Below are 24,829 nucleotides of genomic sequence, written 5' to 3'. Positions count from 1 at the left end.
ATTTGAATATTCATGATACATAATTATAACAGCAAAAACTAGGCCTACCCTAATATTCGCAAGTCAGCGTAGAAATGGCAATATTATACTATTTGTCTAAATATTTAAAAGTTATAATTAAACTAGCAACTTAAATATATCCTATCCTCCTAATTTGACTAAGATACTTTCATATCAATCTGGAAGACGAGATGAATTTCGGATTGTCAGAATGCTTGGGAGTTCCAAGCCGAATATGGTAAAATGAGGAAAGAGGATTCCCCACCCTGCCAGCCTTCTTTTCCCTTTCTTTTTTTTTTAAGATTTTATTTATTTGAGAGAGAAAGCATGAGGGGAGGAGGGTCAGAGGGAGAAGCAGACTCCCTGCTGAGCAGGGAGCCTGATTTGGCCTCAATCCCTGTACACCAGGATCATAACCTGAGCCAAAGGCAGTCGCCCAACCAACTGAGCGACCCAGGCACTCCTTTCTTTTCCCTTTTTCAACTTCATTCTATACCTAGGGAGTGCACCAACAAGTGCTTCCAAGCTCTGTTCGCTCTGTAGGCCTAAGACTATACACATAGTCTAAAATAGTTATGCAGAAAATTTGGAGATCTTGGGTACTTGGTACATGGTCTAAAAGTAGGATTGGGGCAAGGGTTCAGCATAAATTGGCTCTGCACACTTTGCCAGACAAGAGCCCCTCTAAAGCCCTCTGAGTCTAGTATTGCTAAAAAATACATTGCATCTGTATGTTCTCAAGAATTTAGATACTTTGCAAGGCCATAAAACTTTGTTTCATTGCTAGTTAGTCCCCAAAGCTTTTACTTCAGTCTATTAAGGCACATAAATCACATTAGCTGTTTTTTGTGGTGACTCAGCATTGGTGATTTCTGTAAGAAATGAGGGATATAATATTTATTCATTTTTTTTGTTGCTCTAACAACAACTGACTAAAACTTGATTTTAAAGAGTCAAAATTTAGGGGCGCCTGGGGGCTCAATCTGTTGGGCATCTGCCTTCAGCTTGGGTCATGATCTCAGGGTCCTGGAATCGAGCCCCACGTCTGGCTCCTGGCTCAGTGGGGAGCCTGTTTCTCCCTCTCCCTCTGCCTGCCGCTTTCCCTGCTTGTTCTCTCTCTCCCTGTCAAATAAATAAATAAAATATTTTTAAAAAAAGAGTCAAAATTTAAAGTGTTTTCAAAGATTAGTTTCTATTTTAAAATCTGTAATTGTTGGAGCACCTGGTGGCTCAGGTGGTTAAGCATCCAACTCTTGATTTCAGCTCAAGTTATGATCTCAGGGTCATGAGATCAAGCCTGAGTCATGCTCCATACTGGGCGTGGAGCCTGCTTAAGATTCTCTTTCCCCTCTGCCCCTCCCCACCCCACTCACACAGGCACTTTAAATAAATAAATAGGGCGCCTGGGTGGCTCAGTTGGTTAAGCCACTGCCTTGGGCTCAGGTCATGATCCTGGAGTCCTAGGATCGAGTCCCGCATCGGGCTCCCTGCTCAGCAGGGAGTCTGCTTCTCCTCTGACTCTCCCCCCTCTCATGTACTCTCTCTCTCTCTCTCATTCTCACTCTCTCAAAATAAATAATAAATAAATCTTTAAAATAAATAAATAAATAAAATCCGTAATTGCTGGAATTAATGTTATGCTTTAAAATTGTGGATTTCTTTTCCATTCAATTCCCTGTATTTGTTGGACCTCCTATGTAGCACACTAAGATAAATTATTTAACTTCATTCTTAGATGTGTATATTTTGTCTTTTTATTCACAATTAACTAGCTCTTTATAGTCTCTTTATCATTTCACATTGTCATGTCAAAAATAAGAAATAAGGTGGGGCTCCTGGCTGGTTTAGTCGGTAGAGCCTAACACACTTGATCTTGGGGTTGTTAGTTTAAGGCCCACATTGGGTATACAATTTACTTAAAAATGAATAAATAATTAATAAAATTTTAAAAGAAATTGCAAGTAAGGTGACTCAGTTCCTATTCTGAATAAGTTAGGGAATACAAAATAAATACATTGAAAAATATAAATTAAAATACTTAAATTATTGTATAGGCATTTTAAGCAAAAACGTGGAATTTATTTAACTTTATCATTTCAGAACTGAACCCTATTCTTAGGCCCATTAAATTTTAAGTTGCCATAGTAGCTGTAGTTGATATGACTAGATGTAATAGTCCAGCAATTCTCCATTAATAATATACAAAGATTACTTTTTCCAAATCTTTACAAAAGGAATAATCATAATGTTACAGATTCTGTATGTTCATCACAGCTTTTTTAAAATTTAGCTCAATTAATTGACCAATGTTTCTCAATCAGTATTTTTTAATAAATCATTTATGTAGATGAATGGTGAATTTTTGTTATCTGGTATTACAGTATATTTGATAATTTTTAAAAAGTTTCATGTCTGTTTTGGGCACCTGGGTGGCTCATTCAGTTAAACCGGCATCCAACTCTTGATCTCAGCTCAGGTCATGATCCTCAGGGTCGTGAGTTCAAGCCCTGCATTGGGCTCCATGCTAGCATGGAGCCTACTTAAGGAAGAAAAAAAAAGTTTCATATCAGTCTTCTACTCATATCATCAGTGTGAATACTGTTACAAGAAGGATTTTTTTAAGTTGCTGTTGCTTTTGTTTTCATAAGTGAGCATGTACTACTGCCCATTTGGTTGATGAATTTTAGGGCATAAATTGGTGGTTCTAAAAACTCATTCCTCTGCACCAAAAACTAATGATGTAATATATGGTGATTAACATAACAATAAAAAAATTTTAAAAAAAATAAATAAAAACTCATTCCTGGGGCACCTGGGTGGCTCATTCGGTTAACATCTGCTTTCAGCTCAGGTCATGATCCTGGGGTCCTGGGATTGAGCCCCACATCGGGCTCCTTGCTCAGCGGGGAGCCTGCTTCCACCTCTGCCTGCTGCTCCCCCTGCTTGTGCTCTCTCTCTCTCTCTCTCTCACAAATAAATAAATAAAATCTGTTAAAAAAACAAAACAACCCCTCATTTCTGCTTAGATTTTTCTGCTAAACAAATAATTTAATATGTTTTATGGGAAATATTTCAATTAAAGATTTTTAAGATACACTTTTTTTTTAGGAAAAGTTTAAATACATCCATCTTTCTATTTTGTTTTGCTTCTATAGCAGCAGCTGGTGCTTTGAATGTAAATGTGAAGAAAGAGATATCTAGTCCTTCAAGACCTTGCTCTTTTGAAGAGGCCATGAAAGGTACCAAGTCGATTCTTTCCAAAAATTATAAATAGGTGATCCTATTTATTTTGTCTAGCGACTCTTACTTATTATGTTTTCTCTTATGTACTTGGAATACTTAGCAAGATATCTTCCATATCACAAAATAAATATTTGTTTAACTTTATTGAATGCGGAAACTTGTTTCCCAACTTGATATTTCCCTTTATTCACCATATGAAAAAACTGTTTTAAAGCATAAGTTGGAGTAGAGGAGATTTTTTTTTTTATGTTTTTCATTCCCCAATGTTAGAAATGTTGAAAGTATAAAATATAAAGTTTTTGTAAAATAGAGTCTATAAAGCTTCTTGCTACCAAAATTAGTACTTGACATTGAAATTTTGAAACTGAAGAGACCAAAATTTGAACTATTTTGAAAAAGTTCAACATTTGAAAAGTTTCTTTAGGTTTCCTTCTGACATCTTTATTTACTCCCTGCCAATCCCAAGAAACAATGAAGATATCTTCAGGATGTTATAATGTAACACAGATTAGATCTTCCTTCCTTCTTCCTTCCTTCCTTCCTTCCTTCCTTCCTACCTTCCTTCCTTCCTTCCTTCCTCTCTCTTTCTTTTTCTCTCTCTTCCTCTCTTTCCTTTTTTTTTTTTCTCCAGCTTACAAACTTTACTCTGTGCCCAGCCTCCAATACCTTGGGCGGTGGGGAGGCCAGAATGGAGTATATTTTTTTCTTAAGAGATTTCTAACACAACTAGATAGTCAGTGGTGATGCTTTTTTGCCATTACATATGAAGATGTCAATTACATAATGGCCATTGATGTATTATAATTCTAGTCTTTATATTTTTCTGCCATGAAATTCATGAGTTAAATTAAATTTTAAAATTAAAAATACTTAATGAAATACAATGGATTTTTTTATATTGTCAGTAGTAAAATTCAGCATTCATATACATAGCATAGAATAGTTAGTATAATAGTATAGTTTGTCATTTAATTTCTGAACATGAACACTTCTAGAGTAGATTAGTGAGGAATTATGCAATAGTAAGTAAACTGCCAAATTTATCTGATTGAACTACAGGAAAATTTACAAATCTGTATAATGGATAACCATAGCTTTCATTTATCGAATGTATATTAAGTGCTAGGCAATATGCCATACTCTTTACTGGCACTGTCTCATTTAATTTTCCAAACTCTATGAGGTAGGTAATTATTATTCTCATTTCACAGATGAAGAAACCAGCGTTCCAGAGAGGTTAAATAATTTGCCAAAGGTCACTTAGCTAGTGTTAAAAAAGGATAGGTTGTGGGATGCCTGGGTGGCTCGGTTGAGCGGCTGCTTTCGGCTCGAGTCACGATCCTGGGGTCCTGGGATCGAGTCCCACGTTTGGGCTCCTTGCTCGGTGGGGAGCCTGCTTCTCCCTCTGCCTGCTGCTCCCCCTGCTTGTACTCTCACTCTCTCTCCCTTTAGCGAATAAATAAAATCTTTTTTAAAAAAAGGATAGGTTAAGCTCTAGTGTGGAAGGTAACACATCTAAGCAAAAATAATTTAAACCATGTTTATTAAATGAATAAATCCATAATTAATGAATCATTAAAGAAAGTCAGGGATATCTGTGGTCTGTTTTTGCCAACTTTGCCATCCATGCTTTTCTCCAAAACTTTTTTTTTAAGATTTTATTTATTTATTTGAGAGAGAGAGAATGAGAGATACAGAGCATGAGAGGGAAGAGGGTCAGAGGGAGAAGCAGACTCCCTGCCGAGCAGGGAGCCCGATGTGGGACTCGATCCCAGGACTCCAGGATCATGACCTGAGCCGAAAGCAGTCGCTTCACCAACTGAGCCACCCAGGCGCCCCTCTCCAAAACTTTTTGATGGTACTTTCATAGAGTATCAGACTGATGGGACACTAATCTAATCCAGTGTGAAATTTCTCATACAGGATAATGAGTTGAAGGTTAAAAAGTTTTAGCTGTCACATTTAAGTTTTAGTAATAAATGATTTAGTCATTTGATCAAAATCTTAAAAGGCTAAAACAAATGGATAAGAAACAAACACACACATGTTATTTTTCACAATTCAAACCTTATCTTGACAGTTTTATCAAGTGAAACGATGGTAGAATTTTTTTTGATGATAGAAAATGAAATTGAATACTCATTGATTTAAATTTTTCACTTGTCAGGGACGCCTGGGTGGCTCAGTCGGTTAAGCGGCTGCCTTTGGCTTGGGTCATGATCCTAGGGTTCAGGGATGGAGTCCTACATCAGGCTCCTTGCTCAGTGAGGAGCCTGCTTCTCTGTCTGCCTGATCTGCCTGCTGCTTACCCTGCTTGTGCCCTCTCTGTCTCTCTGGCAAATAAATAAATAAAATCTTTAAAAAAAGAAAAAAAGATTTAAATTTTTTACTTGTCATTTTTTTTTAAAGATTTTATTTATTTATTTATTTGACAGAGATAGCGAGAGCAGGAACACAAGAAGGGGGAGTGGGAGAGGGAGAAGCAGGCTTCCCGCTGAGCAGGGAGCCCGATATGAAGCTTGATCCCAGGACCCTGGGATCATGACCTGAGCCGAAGGCAGATGCTTAACAACTGAGCCACCTAGGTGCCCCTTTCACTTGTCATTTTAAATGGAATATCATTATTTGGAGATTCCTGATCAATGAAGAAAAAATTGTACCTTTCAGAACCAGCAGCTTTCCTTGACATATGGCTTATTCTTATGATCCCTTGAAATCAGAGCTTTAGTATAATGCCAAGGTGTCATCTGAGAGATTTAATTAAGTATACTTTAATGAGGAAGACTGAGCAACATAAATGACTTTTAAATTTGTGTTCTGGCAGGAATCTTCCAAGTAACATTCTTATAAATAGCCATCAATTACATTAAGATTTAGAACTTGATAACAAAATAATGATATTATTGAAAGATACTGAAAGCTTTTACTTTAAAGTAAGTTTCTAATTCTTTAGAGAGGGTTTGGAGGGAGTGGGTGGAGAGTAAGGAGGATAACTGCTCAGCTCACTCAGTGAGATATTAAATCTAGAGCCAGAATATCATGGTTCATTTTTGGTTTTACTCAACTGTGTATATGTTCTTAACACAAAAGTAATACAAGTTAAATAATATCAAGTGTATAGTGTAAATTACTGTTAACAGTGTTTTGAGCATATTTCTGGGAAGTTTTCTGTATCTATGTAGGGACAGGTAGACATGAGGGGACACTCTAGAAATATGGCTCAAAGACTCTGTGATACAGGTTTAGGACCCAGGGATAAAGTATAGTTGACCCTCGAATAACACAGGTTTCAACTGCGCAGGTCCACTTATATGCAGGTTTTTTTCAATAAATATAGTGTGTTTCCCTATGATTTTGTTAATAGCGTTCTTTCTCTAGCCTACTTTATTGTAAGAAAACAGTATATAGTACATATAACATAAAATATGTGGTAATCAACTCTTTATGTTATTGGTTAGGCTTCTGGTTAACAGTAGGCTATCAGTAGTTAAGTTTTGAGAGAGTCAAAAGTTCTATGTGGATTTTCAACTGTGTGTCATGATGAGTGCCTCAACCCCCACATTGTTCAAGGGTCAACTTGTATTGATGTGCATTCTCTTAGTTTCGGTTTTGTAAGGAGTGGATGAGTATGTAATAATTGAGAGCATATACTTTTCTCTGACTGATTTTAGCTATGTGGAAAGGGTTAGGAGTGTGGAGGAGCCGTATCTCAATCTCATTTTACAGGTGAATATACCAAAGCTTAGAGAAGTGCTCAAGGTGGCACAGCTAGTAACTGACAGAGCTTGGAACTTAGATTTTTCCCACACCTCTGTTTTTTTTACTCTATAATTTCTTCCCTTATAAATCTTAACCGATATTTTAAACAAGCATATTTGTACTTGACCTAAATGCTGCTTGCTGTTAACAAACCTGTAGTAAAGATTGTTCTAAGTTTCAAAGATTATTTGGCATGGGTGGAAGTGAACACTGTTGAAAAGTTGTTTGGCATAAATGGTCAATACCATTTTCCACAAATTCAAATTGATATTTGGATGGTTAAATATGTCTATCTTACTTACCTTGTGAATTTTCTGAATTGGCCTAAAAGTTCTCCCCTAGCCCTTACATAATACGCAGACTTCACATGTTTGATTTTTTTTTTCCCCCTCCTTCACTAAAATGTAATTTCTGGGCAGTAGGACTTTATCCATCTTAATCATCACTGGAACCTGAAACGGTGCCTGAAACTTTGTAAAGGATCATAAATATATAATGAGAATGTAGGAAGGAAAGATAGGATGACCTCTCTCAAGCCATTTAATATGGTTTACAGGTCCATTAAAGATAATAGTTGTGGGTTCTGGGACATAATATTATAGACTTACTTTTCCCTGTCCCTCCCGTCTAAATCTACCAAATTACCTTGGAAATAATTGAATAATCATAAAAGCACTTTGAAATACAGAGAGAAGAAAGTAGACTGGCTAGGGACCTTAGAACTTGAAGATTGACACCAAGTGAGTTTCCTGGGTTTTCTTTTATCTACCTGAATTGGGCACCAGAGAAGTCTGTGACTCAGAACTGGCAACAGGCACAGAAAGAGAAAATAAGTCAATAAGCATGAATAGCCTGCTTGCAAAGACTAGGAAAGGCAAAGACCAGCAGCGTCTTGGTGGGATGACTTATACTTAGTGACAGCAGCTGATCCACTAGCAAAATTTGGGGGCTAACTCATCCTCCACCCACATGTATAATAGCAACAGCAGAACTTGATATGGTCAACCCACCCCATGCCTCACAGTTGCCAAGTAGCAGTAGGCCCGATGTACTAACAGTAAAACCAAAGAGGGCCCAAATACAGGCCTCACATAAACCAGAAGCAGCAGGTCTGTCTGTCCTGTGTCACAGGATCAAAGTAGGACACTAGCAATGGTCTTTCAAATTGTCATGTGAGATGGGTTTAAAATACTTTTAAATGCCTGACTTGTGCATGATCTGAAGTTTTGTCTCAGTCAAAATTGGATTGTGAGTTGCATTGAATCTGGGTGAAAATAGGTCTGAGAACTCAAGAGGAAATGATCCATTTTTCAAAGTAATAAAGTATAGAATATCAAAAGTTAAATGAGCACTTTCCCCTCCCTCAAGATAATCAATTCCCACAGGAGTTGTTTTTCGCCAGTTAGCTGTGAAACAAGTTGAAGTAAGACCAGAAAATTTTACATATTTTTAAATCAAATTATTACAAAGGTAGCTATCCTGTTAATACACCATATGCCATTTTTTAAATTAAGATTTGGTTTATTTATTTGACAGAGAGAGAGGGAACACAAGCAGGGGGAGTGGGAGAGGGAGAAGCAGCCTTCCCGCAGAGCAGGGAGCCCGATGCGGGGCTAGATCCCAGGACCCTGGGATCATGACCTGAGCTGAAGGCAGGCGCTTAACGACTGAACCACCCATAAGCCATTTTAAAGTCCTCTTTGTAGCCAGTATTTCTTCTCAGTATCAAATTAAGAAGTTTAACAGCTATGCCTTCTGGGGAATTTGTATTTCTCTCCACAGGGTTTCAAAGTAATGGTAAGCTCTTAGATCAGAATTTGGCTAGGTGTTCAGTTCAGAAGACTATCATTAGTGATATCAGTAGGCTCCACTAAGTGCCAGTAGCACAGACGTTAGAAAAGTCAAAGAAAAGGAATCAAGAAGAAAAAAGTAGATAAAATGAAATGGTAGAACCTACCTTATCTGCTATGTATTATTACCTCTCCTTCGTGTAAATCCGTAACTATTCCTGCAAACTGGAATAGAAGAGAGTGGAAAATATTTGCTGGTTTTGCTTTGGAAATTTAATTGGTAAACCTAAAATAGTGTTTAAATTTCTGAAAAGAAAAAAATTTAAGTCCTGTCTAAAAGAGAAATGTGCGGGCACCTGGGTGGCTCAGTTGGTTAAGCGACTGACTTCGGCTCAGGTCATGATCCTGGAGTCCCGGGATCGAGTCCCACATCGGGCTCCCTGCTCGGCAGGGAGTCTGCTTCTCCCTCTGACCCTCCCCCCTCTCATGTGCTCTCTCTCTCTCTCATTCTCTCTCCCTCAAATAAAATCTTTAAAAAATAATAATAATAAATACAAATAAAAGAGAAATGTGCTGGGGCATCTGGGTAGCTCAGGAGGTTAATCATCTGCCTTTGACTCAGGTCGTGATCCCAGGGTCCTGGGATCCAGCCCCACATCGGGCTCCTGCTCAGTGAGGAGTGTGCTTCTCCCTGTCCCACTGCCCCTCCCTCCACCTCCCCCTGCTCATGCTCTCTTTCTCTCCTCTTTTGCTTGTGCTTTCTCTCTCTCAAATAAATTAATAAAATCTTTTTAAAAAAATGAAAGAGAAATGCGCTCATCTGTCAGCTTAGCATATACAAGTTTTCTAAGACATTAAGTTAGAAAAGCAAAGTTTATCTGGCTACTTGGTGGCATATTCTAATGAGACACTTGAGTTTTGTTGAGGAGAGAAATGTTCAAACAATCCTATAGCCCTTAAAATGTTTTGACTTTATGCAGCCAGGCAACCATATGCTAAGGGGAGAGTTGTAATTGAGTAGCTTTAACCTGGATATTTCTAAGCTATATCCTATAATATATTGTGGTCTTGTCGATTAGTGTAATTCATGGTACCTTGAAAGGGCCCTGAAGGATATAGCTTGATAATTGAACTGCGTAACCTTGTTATTTAACTCAGTCTCAGGCTCCTATCAGAAGTCCTCAAGCCACTACTACTTCAAAAAAGGGAGGACACATTTTGATAACACCAGTTTTATATCTCATGCTGCCAGTATAGCATGAAAAAATAGACATTTAAATCATGATTAAGAGCATATTGTAAAATGAAATAGTTGATGATGTTAGTGATTTTAAACTTTTCTTTCTTTGTGTGTGTGTGTGTATGTGTGTATACAGCAATGAAAACTACTGGTTGTAACTTAGATAAGGTAAATATTCTTCCTAATGCTCTGATCACTCCACTCATATCAAGCAGTATGATTAAGAGTGAAGATGTTACTCCAATGGAAGTAACAGCAGAAAAAAGATCTTCCCCTATTTTTAAGGTGAGTTACATTGATTAGTGCCCCACATCTTCATATCAGTTATAAAAATTGCTAGTTTGATTTCTTTTCCCCGTGTTTGTGCTTTTTACTTTTCCTGTTTCTTTCACATGTGTTTCTCTGTAGATGCAGTTAATGAGTTTTGCTTTTCAGAGTGATTTAACATGTTGATAAAATAGCCTGCAAAGTGACTTCCAACGTACCTTGATAAGGGAAGAATAAACATTAGCTAGACCTGTGGGATGTGGGGTATTAATGAAAGTACAGGTTTAGTATTTTCAGAATTGGAGACATTTTTATTTCCTTTTTTCCCCCAGTCTTTTTCTATAACTCCCTTTCCCTTTTTTACTTATTCTTTTCCCTCCAAAATGTTACCAGTGATCCACAAGATGGAGGTATTTTTAAGTTTACTATTACTTCATGAACTGTAGAATTAATGTTTTCTTCCTGTCCTAAGCACATCAGTAACTGATTATTAAAGTTTTTTGTTTGACTGTCTTTGCTTTTAGAACATTTATTTAAAAAATATCCTAATGACCAATATCATGGTATCACTGAGAATGCTAGTCTTACCCGTTTCCCGAAAAAATAGAGTGGAAAATTGGTCCTGCATATACATGTGTTTTTAGAATAATAGTTTTTGAAGTACCATATGAGTGAATTTAATGTTTATATAGACATATTATTTGGGGATTTTTATTTTTTAGACTGCAAAGACAGTTGGATCAACTCAACAAACGTTAGAAAGTATGTCTAACATGGCAGGAAATGGGTCTTTTTCATCATCATCCTCTTCCCACTTACCTTCTGAAAATGAAAAGCAGCAGCAGATTCAGCCCAAGACATACAGCCCAGAGACCCTGACAACTATCCAGACACAGGACATTTCACAGCCTGGTCCCTTTCCAGCAGTTTCTGCTTCTAGTCAGCTACCCAACAGTGATGCACTACTGCAGCAGGCTCCCCAGTTTCAGACCAGAGAAACTCAGTCTCGAGAAGTGCTACAGTCAGATGGGACAGTGGTTAACTTGTCACACCTGACTGAATCATCCCAGCAACAGCAGCAGTCACCACTACAAGAACAAGCACAGACTTTACAGCAGCAGATTTCGTCCAATATTTTCCCATCACCAAGTAGCGTGAGTCAGCTACAGAGCACGATTCAGCATTTGCAAGCCGGAAGTTTTACAGGCAGTACTGCTAGTGGCAGCAGCGGAAATGTTGACTTGGTCCAACAGGTTTTAGAGGCACAACAACAGTTATCTTCAGTTTTATTTTCTGCTCCAGATGGTAATGAGAATGTTCAAGAACAGCTTAGTGCAGACATTTTTCAACAAGTCAGTCAAATTCAAAATAGCGTAAGCCCTGGAATGTTTTCCTCAACAGAGCCAGCAGTCCATACTAGACCAGATAATTTAATAGCCGGAAGAGCCGAAAGTGTTCACCCACCGCCTGAAAACACATTATCCGGTCAACAGCAGCAACAGCAACAGCAGCAAGTGATGGAATCATCAGCTGCGATGGTGATGGAGATGCAGCAGAGTATCTGCCAGGCGGCTGCCCAGATCCAATCTGAGTTATTCCCTTCACCTGCGTCAGCAAATGGGAACCTTCAGCAATCTCCAGTTTACCAGCAGACTTCGCACATGATGAGCGCGTTATCTACCAATGAGGACATGCAAATGCAGTGTGAATTGTTTTCTTCTCCACCTGCGGTTTCTGGAAACGAAACTACTACAACCACCACACAACAGGTTGCAACCCCTGGCACAACCATGTTTCAGACATCGAGTTCAGGAGATGGAGAAGAAACTGGAGCACAAGCAAAGCAGATTCAGAACAGTGTCTTTCAGACCATGGTCCAAATGCAACATAGTGGGGACAGTCAAGCTCAAGTTAACCTTTTTTCATCTACGAAAAGTATGATGAGTGTGCAGAGTAATGGTACTCAGCAACAAGGTAACGGTTTATTCCAGCAAGGTAATGAGATGATGTCACTCCAGTCTGGGAATTTTCTGCAGCAGTCTTCTCATTCACAGGCTCCACTTTTTCACCCTCCGAATCCTATTGCTGATGCTCAGAACCTTTCCCAGGACGCTCAAGGTTCTATTTTCCACAGCCCAAGTCCCATCGTCCACAGTCAGACTTCTACGACGTCCTCTGAACAAATGCAGCCTCCAATGTTTCATTCCCAGAGTACCATGGCTGTGCTCCAGGGCTCTTCTGTTCCTCAAGACCAGCAGTCGGCCAACCTATTTCTGTCCCAGAGTCCAATGAATAATCTTCAGAGTAACACAGCAGCCCAGGAAGAACAGATTTCATTTTTTGCCGCTCAGAACTCAATTTCTCCACTGCAGTCAACATCTAACACTGAGCAGCAGGCTGCTTTCCAGCAGCAGGCTCCAATATCACACATCCAGACCCCTATGCTCTCCCAGGAACAGGCGCAGCCCTCCCAGCAAGGTATGTTCCAGCCTCAAGTGTCGCTGGGCTCCCTGCCTCCTAATCCAATGCCTCAGAACCAACAAGGAACGATCTTCCAGGCTCCGCGCTCAATAGTCGCCCTGCAGAGTAACTCCCCGTCGCAGGAGCAGCAGCAGCAGCAGCAGCAGCAGCAGAGCATTTTGTTTAGTAGCCAGAATACCATGGCCACAATGGCCTCCCAGAAGCAGCCACCACCAAACATGATGTTCAGCCCGGGTCAGAATCCAATGGCTAATCAGGAGCAGCAGAACCAGGCCATCTTTCACCAACAAAATAACATGGCCCCGATGAATCAAGAGCAGCAGCCCATGCAATTTCAGAACCAGCCTACAGTTTCCTCTCTTCAGAACCCAGGCCCTGCCCAGTCTGAGTCGCCACAAACCTCCTTGTTCCATAGCTCTCCTCAGATTCAGTTGGTCCAAGGGTCACCCAGTTCTCAAGAGCAGCAAGTAACACTGTTCCTCTCTCCAGCATCCATGTCTGCTTTGCAGACCAGTATGAACCAACAAGACATGCAGCAGTCTCCTCTTTATTCCCCTCAGAACAACATGCCCGGAATCCAGGGAACCGCATCTTCCCCTCAGGCACAGGCAACTTTATTTCACAACACCACTGGAGGCACAATGAACCAACTACAGAATTCTCCTGGCTCATCTCAACAGACTTCTGGAATGTTCTTGTTTGGCATTCAGAATAGTAAGAAACTCTTTCTAATTTCTTATTTCTTAAATGTTATTGGTTGAAGTGGTCAGATTATTACTATTTTTATTAAAAGGAAGCAAAACACGGGTCTTTTTTTTTTTTTTAAGATTTATTTATTTGACAGAGAAAGACACAGCGAGAGAGGGAACACAAGCAGGGGGAGCTGCGGGCAGAGGGAGAAGCAGGCTCTCCGAAGAGCAGGGAGCCTGATGCGGGACTTGATCCCAGGACCCTGGGATCATGACCTGAGCCCAAGGCAGTTGCTTAACCAGCTGAGCCACCCAGGCGCCCCAAAACACAGGGGTCTTAAGAGCACAGATTATACTTGGAACTGAGTTCAAGTCCCAGCTATACCATTTATATACCATGAGATCGTGGACAAGTTATGTGACCTGCAAAAGCTTCAGTTTCCACATCTTTAAATGGTGGTAATATTATGTACTTACTCGAAAAGGATATTGGGAGGACTAAATGCAGTCATGAATATAAATGAATGTGTTTGCCATTTTAATCTATAAACTTGAAAGGAAAATGAAGTAAGAATGACAGAAAATATCTCTGCCAATTAAAGCAAGTAGTTTCCAAGGAAGTAGAAACTCATCTTTAATATTTATATACCAAGGAAAATGTGTAGGACTTAACGATTAACGAAGCAAAGTTGTATTTGTATACCACTTAGAGGAGACCTGGGATGAATTCCAGTACCATTTGGTGAAAACCCTTTTGGGGGCTCTCAGGTGCCCCCCTTCTAGTTCTCTTTTGAATAAGTACAATAATGAATTTCCCCCAGCAACTAATAAATATCTTCTTATGCATCTTAACAGAAAGTAACTAATCTGGTAGCTTCTCTATTTTAAATGTCTCTGCAGACTGTAGTCAGCTTTTAACTTCTGGACCAGCTACATTGCCAGATCAGTTGATGGCCATAAGTCAGCCAGGCCAACCCCAGAATGAGGGCCAGCCACCTGTGACAACACTTCTTTCTCAGCAAATGCCGGAGAATTCTTCACTAGCATCCTCTATAAATGCCAACCAGAACATTGAAAAGATTGATTTGCTTGTTTCATTGCAAAACCAAGGGAACAACTTGACTGGCACTTTTTAACTGAATGAGTAAGTATTGCATTTTGGCTTCTTTTTTTATTGAAAAGCATCGATAAATTGTGTTATTCTTACAAGATTTGTGTTTAAGTAATAACACCTTTTAGACCCTACTCTTTTGAAATATGGCTTTCTCACAAGATGATGCTTTTTCAAGCTGCACAAATTACTCTGAATGATAGCTTGTAGTTGTATTGTTAGTACTAGGCAATCCTTCTGGCTCTAAGTTTCTTTGCCGTGGAACGACAGAACATCCAGTGAATGTACTGTATATTGGATATAATTATATCTCATTTCACCCTTCCTCAAGAAATAAATACTGAGTCAGAAAAGTCTGTGGAAGTATAAATATGGTGAAGTATCATTTATAATACTGTAATATACTTTGGGGTTATTCAGGGTAACAGGAAATTTCTAAATGCTTTCACTCCCTAGTGAGTTATATTCAACTTCTCCTTCTTTTATAGAAATTCCATGAAGAAAATTCTGATTCCAAGATGTCCTGAGATCATGTGATTCCATGTGGATTTTTGAACTGTTACTTTAAAAACAAAACAAAGTATGAAAAACTGTGATTGAGTAAATGGATAGATTTTACTCTTACTGCAAAAGAGCACATCTATGCTGCCTGTTGCAGTGATTAGCCACCATTGTTAACATCTTCATATTTTATATTCCTAATAACAGTGATGACTGAGAATCCTTTTGAGTTTCCAGCTGACAGAATTAATTGTTGCTATTTTCCTAGGCGCTGTTTCTTTAAAAGTACAGTTTAAATCCAAAAGCTGGACTGCTCAGTTATTATTGCTATTAGAAAGTAATTCAAAATGTCATGTTTACTTTTGTTCTTTATTCATATTTTCTTTCCTGCATTGTTTTAGTCACGTAATGGCTATTGAAAAAGGAAAGTTCAAATAGCAACTAAAACTAAGGCTGTGATTTTTCAATATAAAAAGCACAGTTATTGGCCATAGTGAAGGAATCTTTTTTTCAGTTTTTATGGAGAAACTGAAGGGGTAACATTCTGACAAGTAAGCTGTATTAAGAGCTCTGCACATGTAAGAGGCCTCTTTATTTATCAGAAAGGCAGACAACACACAAACTAGGAAGACTTGAAATGCTATTGATTTTATTTTTTGGAGAGTTGTTAATTCTCTGTGTTTCTTTTAAGGGGTTTAGCCATAACTGTGCATAGAAGAATAATTATCTTGCTCTATCAAAAAAATGAAGGGGCTAAAAAATGGTAAATTATGTTCTGATATCCTCCTACGGCAGTTTAAAACTGACACAGCAATTTGAGTCTGCTTTCTTCTTATCCCAGTCGTGGACCGATGTTTCCTTTTTATATTCATTTATATTCTTCTCCCCCTCTTCTTCACTTTATTTTAGACAATTAGTAATCTACTAGCTTTGTGACCCTGTAGCAACTTAAAGGAAAAGGCCACTTTGGTCTGGGGTAACCCAGCAACCTCTGCAGCACAGGCAGGGCAGGGGGCTACCCTTTCAGGAATGAGGGGAGCAGATTCCTGAGACACAAGAAACAATGCATTCATTTTTTTCCATGAACGGTGCTGTTCTGAAGTCTTCAAATTTTCCCTCTAATAGGAAACAGTGTACATTTTAATTTAAAAAAAAAAAAGGCAAACTAAAATTTCCTGAAACATCACTTCTCCCTGAACTGCAGTGAGTGTAATTCACTTGTCACCTCAGTGCTTTACAGTTTGAAGTGGTCACTTATCTGATGGTTCCCACAAGCCTTAGGCTTTACAGGGTCATATCATTGACTTAAAATGAAGAATTAACTTGTGTTACATCTATAGAGAGCAAAATTATACACTCCAGAATTTGCAGTTGTAGCATTAGTTATACAGTTCTGGGTGTTCTTGCCACCCATGGGATGCCTGCTTCTCACTCCAACCTGTTGTCTGGACACATGCTTATGTCTTATTTTCCTTTTGGCATGTAGAAAGCTGTTAATACAGTTTAAGGCCAAATTGTGTGTGGCTTCTATATGTAGATAAGATGTTTTGGTATTCATGTCCCTTTCATTTTTTTTAAGTGTACAAGAAAATAGCCTGTTAAATGATTGTTGTAGGCTACTTTTCTGTTTGTTTGTTTGTTTTTAATTTTTTTCTATCCTATACATTTAGTTGAACTTTGTGGAATTGTGGTGTTGCTTTTGTTTATATAGCCAGATTTTTTCCCCCTTTTTGTGGTCTTCCTTGGTTCTTTGAACGTGCTCTTCTTCTAATTTGTTTTTTCTCTTTGTTCTTATATATTCGTTCCTCCACCCCCAACCCTTTCTTTCTTTCTCTCTCTGATTGAGAGGCATTGAATTACGTTTTCAGTAGTACAGGCTTCTTGCCGATATGAAGGGAACTTTTCAGAAAGAGACCTACTCTGGGTCATTTACTTTTGAATACAGTTTTCAATCGTTCAAGTTTTGGATGGTTTATATCTAATGTGTGTTTCATTTTTTTGGAAAGCTATATTTTGTATTTAGGAAATGGTATACTATTTTGCTATTTGTACTGAGTGAGTACATTGGCATAAATATAGAAATTTATATATATACATATATATAAACTATTCTTTTTTTGCCACACATTTTTGTGGTAAATTTGTGAGTTTGTCTGATGTTCTACCACAACGTGGCGTCTGATAACAGTGAGGGGGGGTTTGTTATGTCTTTATTGAGTATTTAAGTATCTTTTGAAACAAATGACCTGTTCATCTGTGGCCATTCCATCGGGCAGTTCCTTGATGTTATTAGTGGGCTAAAGGCAGCTTACTGTGTGTTTGCTGGATCTTTCACTCAGAAAAATGTTAGAGTAAGGAAACCCATCTAGGCAGTTGTGTCCAATGGTGTTTCACAAGAATGAGCCATTCAGTCCTTGCTCACTATATATTTAATATTTTATTGTTGTTATTGTTATTATTAATTGGCTTTCTGTATTCTATGCCTTTTATTTATAATGACACTAAAAAAAAAATCCCATGTTTGTAATTTTAATAACATTTTCCCCATCTTGTAATATCCAGAGCTACTTTATAAATTCTCTGAACCAAAAGCATTTTCCTCAATATATCATCTCTCCCCACCCCATCAGGAAAAATTACCCAATATAGTTCAGGTTATAAGAAGGACCAGCCACACAATCCAGTGCTTCAGTTTTAAAATGTAAAACTCTAACTGCAGAGGTATAAAGAGGTGGCTTATCCAGCAGGTATAAAAATAAGAAGTAGAAATAAAATACTGTAAGTTTATTTCTGAGTTTTCTGACTTTTTTCCTAAGAGATTACACAGGAGACTCGGGAAGTCTATTTGTTCACCAAGTTCCAATTAGAATGTTTGTTAACACTGCTCTGTGGATGAAGTGGTGGCAAGAAGACTGGCTTGTGTGCTGACTTCTGTTCTGTCATTTAGCAAGAGGCTTATCATTATAAAATGCTGATTGCCAATGCCAAGTCACCAGGGACCAATTTTCTGTTTTATAGTATCTAAGTTTAGAACAGAACACACACCTGAACTGTAGTGGCTTGATTGGATGGAGGCAGAAAACCCAATTTTTGTTTTCATAAATTTTGGTTATTTATACAAGGGCTGTGCTATGCTACCATATTCTTATTCAATAATGATGAATTTTTTTTAACATTGTTTAATGTTCCTTACACCTAAAGGTCAATGTTAAGTACAACATTCTGAATATTTGGTTACAAAAAGCATTTGTCTTCTTACGAAGAGTTAGCTCAGTGGTCAGTGGTTGATACTTGTGCTAATAATACAATTTCCAGATTACTGTTATAACTTATAACTACATATGGGAGAGACTCCATGAGCCAGCGAAGGCCTTGGAAGCAACAATTAAATTTATTTATGGCAGAAGGACCTAAATAAACTATGAACCTTTTTTATTCCTTTATATTGTTACATTCAGTTGCTCTTGCTTTTAGCAGCTCACCTTAATGCTTGGAGCTTATCTGTGTGTGTGTGTGTGTGTGTGTGTGTGTGTTATTCATTATTGTCATTCCATTATATATCCACACCAACATGGGAGAAGATAACTAGAAGTCATATTGGCTTCTGAGCTTTATCATGGTAATTACCTTTGTAATTAGAGTATTGTGCTGTTATTTAGTCAGTACAAGTCTGTTTTGCCAGTCTCCCTAGAACAGGTTTTTAAAGGGCTTTGTTTAATATAAAAGCAGAATTAACGAAAGATCTCCCTTCCTTCCTTTCTTTTCTTTTTTGGTAATATTGTGTATGCTATAGTTGAAGCTTCCATTATATTGCATTTCCTGTCCATCACAACTTCAGTTAATCTGCCTAGGAAAAATAATGTCAAAGGAAATGAGAAAGAAATTATATCTGAGTCCCTCTAGAACTAAGATAATTCCTTTTGACCATTTAAACTGTTTTGGACACTTGTTTTGGAAAAGTGAAATCTGTTTAGACAGATCAGTAATTAAAGATCAGAATTAAATGTGATAATAATTGAAGTCTCAAAATAAACATGACATAAATACTCACAAGGAGTAATTTGAGAATTTTTCATTGTTCTCATGACAATTTCTGTTCTAATACCTGTTTCCTAGTTAATTTTTTTTCTAATTAATTGAAAATTATATGAGGCCTGTTAGGTTTATGCTGCTTCATGACCACAGGCTTCATCCCTACCCAGTGCAAACCATGTTATATCTGCACACCTTTGGTTATAAGGAGGGACTCAGTGAAGACAGAGACTGTATAGTTCAGCAGCTTTATTAGAAAAATAACTCAGAGTACATGCCTTAGTAAGTTAGGTTAGTAGAATCTCATAACATATTAAAAAGAGGTTTTCTCCTCTGCTTATTTGTGTCACTAGAACTAAATCATGGACATAATGTTCATAATGCAGTAAATATCAGCATAACATAGCGTCACTTGTGAATTGTCCCAGTGCTCTAATTACTTCTTTAATCCCCATTTGTTTTCATGCCATTCTAGCCTCATTCATTAATAAAATTCTATTTTTACTCCACTTTCAGGAAATTTTTTTAAATTAATATTTTATATCAAGATCAAATACTTATGGAAAAGTGCCTTTTTACCATGATAGTGCCCCTTTCTTGTAATTTCATTTTTCACTATTGCCAAAAACAAATACACAAATGATTTCACTAGGCCCCAACTTTAGCTTTTTCATTTAGCCATTCTTTTCTCCATTTTTCGATCATGGTAGAAAACAACTTCATAAATTTCTCCCTTTGGTGTAAGAGTGACAGAGAAGATACATTGCTAGAATTGTTCCTTTGAGCGACGGTAAGGAATAGATTATAGAATTATACTGTTTCAGCTTTATATAAATTATCTAAATTTGTCTTCATCTTGACCAACTAATGATAGGTCTTACCTGAATGCTAATGAAAATTTTACTATCTGTGAGACTCCATGTACACAAATGTTTGTAGTTAAATTTCAGCAAGGAAGGATTTAAAGCATCTTCTCTGATCTTTCTTATTAGATGGATGAAAACCACATAGTTCAGGTAAAAGCTGGTAATGTCAACTTTTCTAACTAGACAAGGCCATGTAATTCATTGTAGTGCACCGCTCACCTGTCAGAACCTTCGTAATCTTTACGAAAAATAGTGTCAAAGGAAATAAGGAAGTTATTTTGGAATCCCACTAGAACAAAGATAATGATTCCTTTCAACAGGATGCAGTTGGATTGAGTGTCCCTCTGTTTTTTTGTTAATTTTGCCTCTTTTGTAGCTCCTTATTGCAGTGGTGGTGCCTATCGAGAGAGCAGGATAGCAGTAGCTTGGGGATAGAGCTGCTTTCCCCGTGTGAGTATTTCTTTGACTTAGTGGCTCTGAAGACTACAAAGCTTTATGCAATATTCTTAATACCCTCATGATATTATGCACTTTAATCATTCCAAAGAAGTCAAGAATGCTCTGTGGTGATGATTCCTTCTTAATGAATACATTTAACTCTTTATGTCCCTTTTTACTTTGGATAGCCAGCTGGGTCTAAGTGTTACGTGAATATTTTCTAAAATGACTGTGTAGTAGGACTTAAGACTTTGAAATGTAATTGACTATATGAGGAAATTATTACACTTCAGCAAATCATTTTAGAAATATTAAATGTTCAGCTTGCTAATCTATATGTTTGAGACTTAATTAAAACCAGCTCTCTTCCAGTATATTTTGTGTCATGTTTATAAGACCCTTGTAGTATATAGTTTTCTACATAAACAGTATAAACCAGTGGTTTTCAAAGTATGGTCCTCAGCCCACCAGCCAACGTCAGTATCACTTGGGAACTAGTTAGAAATGCAGATTTTGGGCCCTATCATAGACATACTGAATCAGAAACTCCGGCATGGGGCCTAGCAGTCTGTGTTTTAACAAGCCGTTCAGGTGATTCTGATGTATGCTCTTTTGAAAACCACTGCAGTAAGTGTTATACAGTTAATATCTAGAAAGGTCCCCTCCCCAGTCATACAAACAGTTATTATGTATGTTGTTCTTTATGTAAATTCAGCTTAACCTGGTTATCCATAATCATTTATTGGCAATGATAATTTATTCTCAGTACTGCCTATAGAAATTTAGTATGTTTTATATACATAAACAGTTTAGTTACTGATAATTCAGTTAACTTAGTTTGGCATTTTACTACCATGCACTAAAAAGTTTACATTAAATGACTGATTTAAATATATAGGTGCAATCTTCTATATTTCTTTTAATTGTTATGATATTTAAGTAGCTAAAACAATTGACGGGTGCTAAAGTCTCCTGTTTATCCATGAAATGGGTACATTATGGGCAGTGATATTACAAGCTTTCTTTTCATTGCCTCTTACTTTACCAGCAGACCACAATTTTGGTCTGGCTAGACCAACCCTCAGAAAAGCATTCCTTGTATTCATATTTGTATCTGAGATATTAAACAAGATGGCTGGCCAGGTCCACAAAGCACCTTATTTAATTTCTTTTTTAAATAGATGAAACTTATTTAAAAGTAGCTTGGTTTGTATGAGAACTGATACAGTTAGCTATTCTTGGAACTTATGCTTCAGACAAGCATTATTTACTAAAATAGATATTGGACAAGACAGTGCATTATATAATCTGGGCACTTCTCCCTTCCCAACTGTAAGCCTTATGGTGAATATAAACTAACAAGATAAGTAGATTTATCGATTCACTTTAATCTCCATGTGTAATTCAGTACCTCCATAATTGCTGTAATCTTCCTTCCACTGTTTACAAATCACCCAGTTAACTCATGGAAGAAAAGTGCACATTCAAAATAAAAATAATTGTATACTCTATAAAAATCACCACTGCTGTCTTTGCTTAATACTAGCAGTGGAAATGTAAGTGGCTTACTCTACAAACCTTGGTGCTGGCAATACATAAGCAAACTGTGGGGAGATGCTCTAGGTACATTCCTCCTTTCTTGTTCCCTTTCCCCTCTTCCCCACTTTATTGCATAATATATTCCTGTATCCAAAGCATTCTACCACAATTCTATTTGACTCCAACTTGTAATATCTCTTTTAAAAGACCCGTGTTTAACCGTATCATCCTTGCTCTCTTTTTTTCCCCAGAAGGAATTTGGTTTGAAATAGTCTATAGGGGTTGCTTCTTATTTTAGCTGATGAACCTCAGGACCACACACACACACACACACACACACACACACACACACACACACACCATCTCAGATGTTTGAGAGTGGCTTTGGAATCAGACTAATGTGTTCAATAAAGAACTGTCCTGCACTGAAGTGTTTGTGACTTTAGTAACTACAAACTGATTCCAATGACATTGAGCTAATTTCATTTGAGCCAATGAATGTATCTGCTCACCTTGTTCCCTTCTAATTGATAAGCTCCAAGTAGTAGCTACTTTTTTGGGTCAACTTTTACTGAGTTTTATTCACTTCTTTTACCTAGTCTTTTAATTAACATACTGCAAATATTTCATTAACAAGTGCTTTAGCTACCATTCTGCCATTTAAATTTTTTAATTTAATTTTATTTTGCTTGAGCACACTGGTCAACCACTGAACTGCCTTCTTCCATTGTCCTGCAATGATATAAGGATTACATTTTTGTGTATATGGCTTTCATAGTTGGGATTTCAGAGCACTGACACCAGATATTTTCAGTTTGTTCTGTGGGGGAATTTCATTTGCATCTATGTTTTTAGCTATCTGTGATAACTTGTTAAATATTAAAAAGATATTTTGCTTCTATTGGAACATTTGTATACTCGCAACTATATTTCTGTAAACAGCTGCAGTCAAAAATAAAACATTGAAAGTTTTCATTTTGCAGTAGGTAACTGTCTTTTTTCCTCAAACTTTGTGAATGAATCCATATCCATGAATGTCAGTTTTGAGCAACATGAGTATGTGGCTGAAATTATAAAATCATTTGGAAAAGGTACAAAAATACAGATCTATTTTTGAGCATTTACTTTGTGCGTAGTATTTTGCCGGGCAGCGTACAAAGTGACTCAGTGTGGTAGCAAATCATGTAGCATAGAGGTGATTTTGCTAAAAACCACATCTCCCCAGCTCTCAGTCAAACATCCAGAGGCAATAATCTCTTTTTGTTGTTGTTCTGTCAGTTATTTTCACATACATAAATTGGGGTTTACCAGTATGTGGTATCTATATAACATATCACTAGCAGTATTCAAAATGAGACATGAGCAAACATATATATGTCTGTGTGCCTTAGAAAAAAAATCTGTGTCCACCTACTAGACTCTGGGGAAATATAAGTGATATTCAAAACAAATATAGATGATACAGAGATACCATGAATTTGATATATAAATAACTGAAACTTCAGAAGCAGTGCTTTGAACCGTATGCTCTTATACCTTCTTATCACATATAGTCTGTGTCTGTTGACTCTATGAAAGTGACTGAATTTTCAACATACCCAAATGTATACACACATGAGTTGTCGTTTTAGGAGGCTATATATATTTCAACGATGCTGCCATTGTTCTAAATGTGTTTAAAAGTTGTCTTTTGGCCTATTGACTTCCAGCAGCACTGGAAAGGAGTGATAATGAAATGAAATTCAGTAAGTATAAGTATCAAAAAGGGTGGCGGATGGGTTACATGGGTGATGGGTATTAAGGAGGGCACCTGTTATGATGGGCACTGGGTGTAGTAAGTTAGGAATCACTGAATTCTACTCCAGAAACCAATACCGCAGTGTATGTTAATGACCTAAAATTTTAATTTAAAAAAATTTTTTAAATAACAGTAATAAAAGGGTAAAAAAAAATTAAAAAATACTTGGGTCCAAAAAACAGCCTGTATGAGCAAAAGATTGATCTGAAGTTGAGACTCTTAAGTGGCTGCCAGAAAAGCTGATGCAATCCTGGGTTACATAATTAAAGTTACAGTGTCCAGAACAAGGGAGGTGGTTGTCCGGCTTTACTCCAGGCTGGTCAGAGTACTCCTCTGTCATGTTGTAAGGAGCAAACACATTCTCAGCAGCCATGGAATCGGGCCTGTAAGAGAATCAGAGCATCACTTATGCCTGCTTGGGACACAACAAGGACTCTAGAAGTATAAAAGTAGCTACAGTTTCTCAACAGCAACACTTAATGGTCTTGCTCTCAAGAAGAGTTGTTGATGCTGCTCTTGTGTCCTCTTTCATGGTGCTGTTGTCCCTGCTTCTACTGAGGCGATACACTGTAGTATTTAAAAACATAGGCTCTTGAGTTTGCCCACCTCAGTGGAGTTCTGGCTCCTGCATGTGCTGTTAAACTCTGCATTCCTCCATCTCCTTACTTACCAAGTAGAAACAAAAATAAAACCCTCCTCTTAGGGTTATTGCAAAGATTAAGTAAAGGGGCGCCTGGGTGGCTCAGTCGGTTAAGCGGCTGCCTTCAGCTCGGGTCGTGATCCCGGGGTCCTGGGATCGAGCCCCACGTCCGGCTCCCTGCTCAGCGGGGAGCCTGCTTCTCCCTCTCCCTCTGCCTGCCACTCTGCCTGCTTGTGCTCTCTGTCTCTCTGTCAAATAAATAAATAAAATCTTTAAAAAAAAATAATCCATGTAAAATTACTTTGTTCCTGGCACACAGTGCCTAGTAGGTGTCACCTTGTTTTAGTATTACTAGTCCTGACGCTGCTTAGCTATTCGGTCCCTCGTGCACTAGATCCCATATCCTTTTGTGCTTTTTTTTTTTTTTTTAAAAAA

At 37.8% G+C, this 24,829-nt stretch overlaps 1 protein-coding gene across 6 annotated transcripts in view; it reads left to right on the top strand.

The window, feature by feature from the left end:
• NFAT5 (nuclear factor of activated T cells 5) overlaps positions 1-22,931 on the top strand; it is a 120,523-nt gene extending 97,592 nt beyond the window's left edge. For 3 of the 6 annotated variants that reach the window (XM_025889084.2, XM_025889083.2, XM_073880068.1), the window contains 5 exons: positions 3,156-3,239; positions 10,169-10,317; positions 11,022-13,494; positions 14,370-14,613; positions 15,069-22,931. In XM_025889084.2, coding sequence (XP_025744869.1) covers positions 3,156-3,239; positions 10,169-10,317; positions 11,022-13,494; positions 14,370-14,605 — 2,942 coding nt within the window. In that variant the 3' untranslated portion in view covers positions 14,606-14,613; positions 15,069-22,931. The remainder of the gene's footprint in view (positions 1-3,155; positions 3,240-10,168; positions 10,318-11,021; positions 13,495-14,369; positions 14,614-15,068) is intronic. The other 3 variants (XM_073880067.1, XM_073880066.1, XM_025889085.2) reach the window with 2 other exon arrangements.
• Positions 22,932-24,829: the final 1,898 nt, after the last annotated feature.

The sequence above is a fragment of the Callorhinus ursinus genome, unplaced genomic scaffold (assembly GCF_003265705.2).
Source record: "Callorhinus ursinus isolate GAN/ISIS: 27379988/994484 unplaced genomic scaffold, GSC_fseal_2.0 scaffold37, whole genome shotgun sequence".
Lineage (NCBI taxonomy): Eukaryota > Metazoa > Chordata > Mammalia > Carnivora > Otariidae > Callorhinus > Callorhinus ursinus.
The sequence above is the reverse complement of the archived record's forward strand: the minus strand, read 5'-3'. Positions and strand labels throughout refer to the sequence as shown.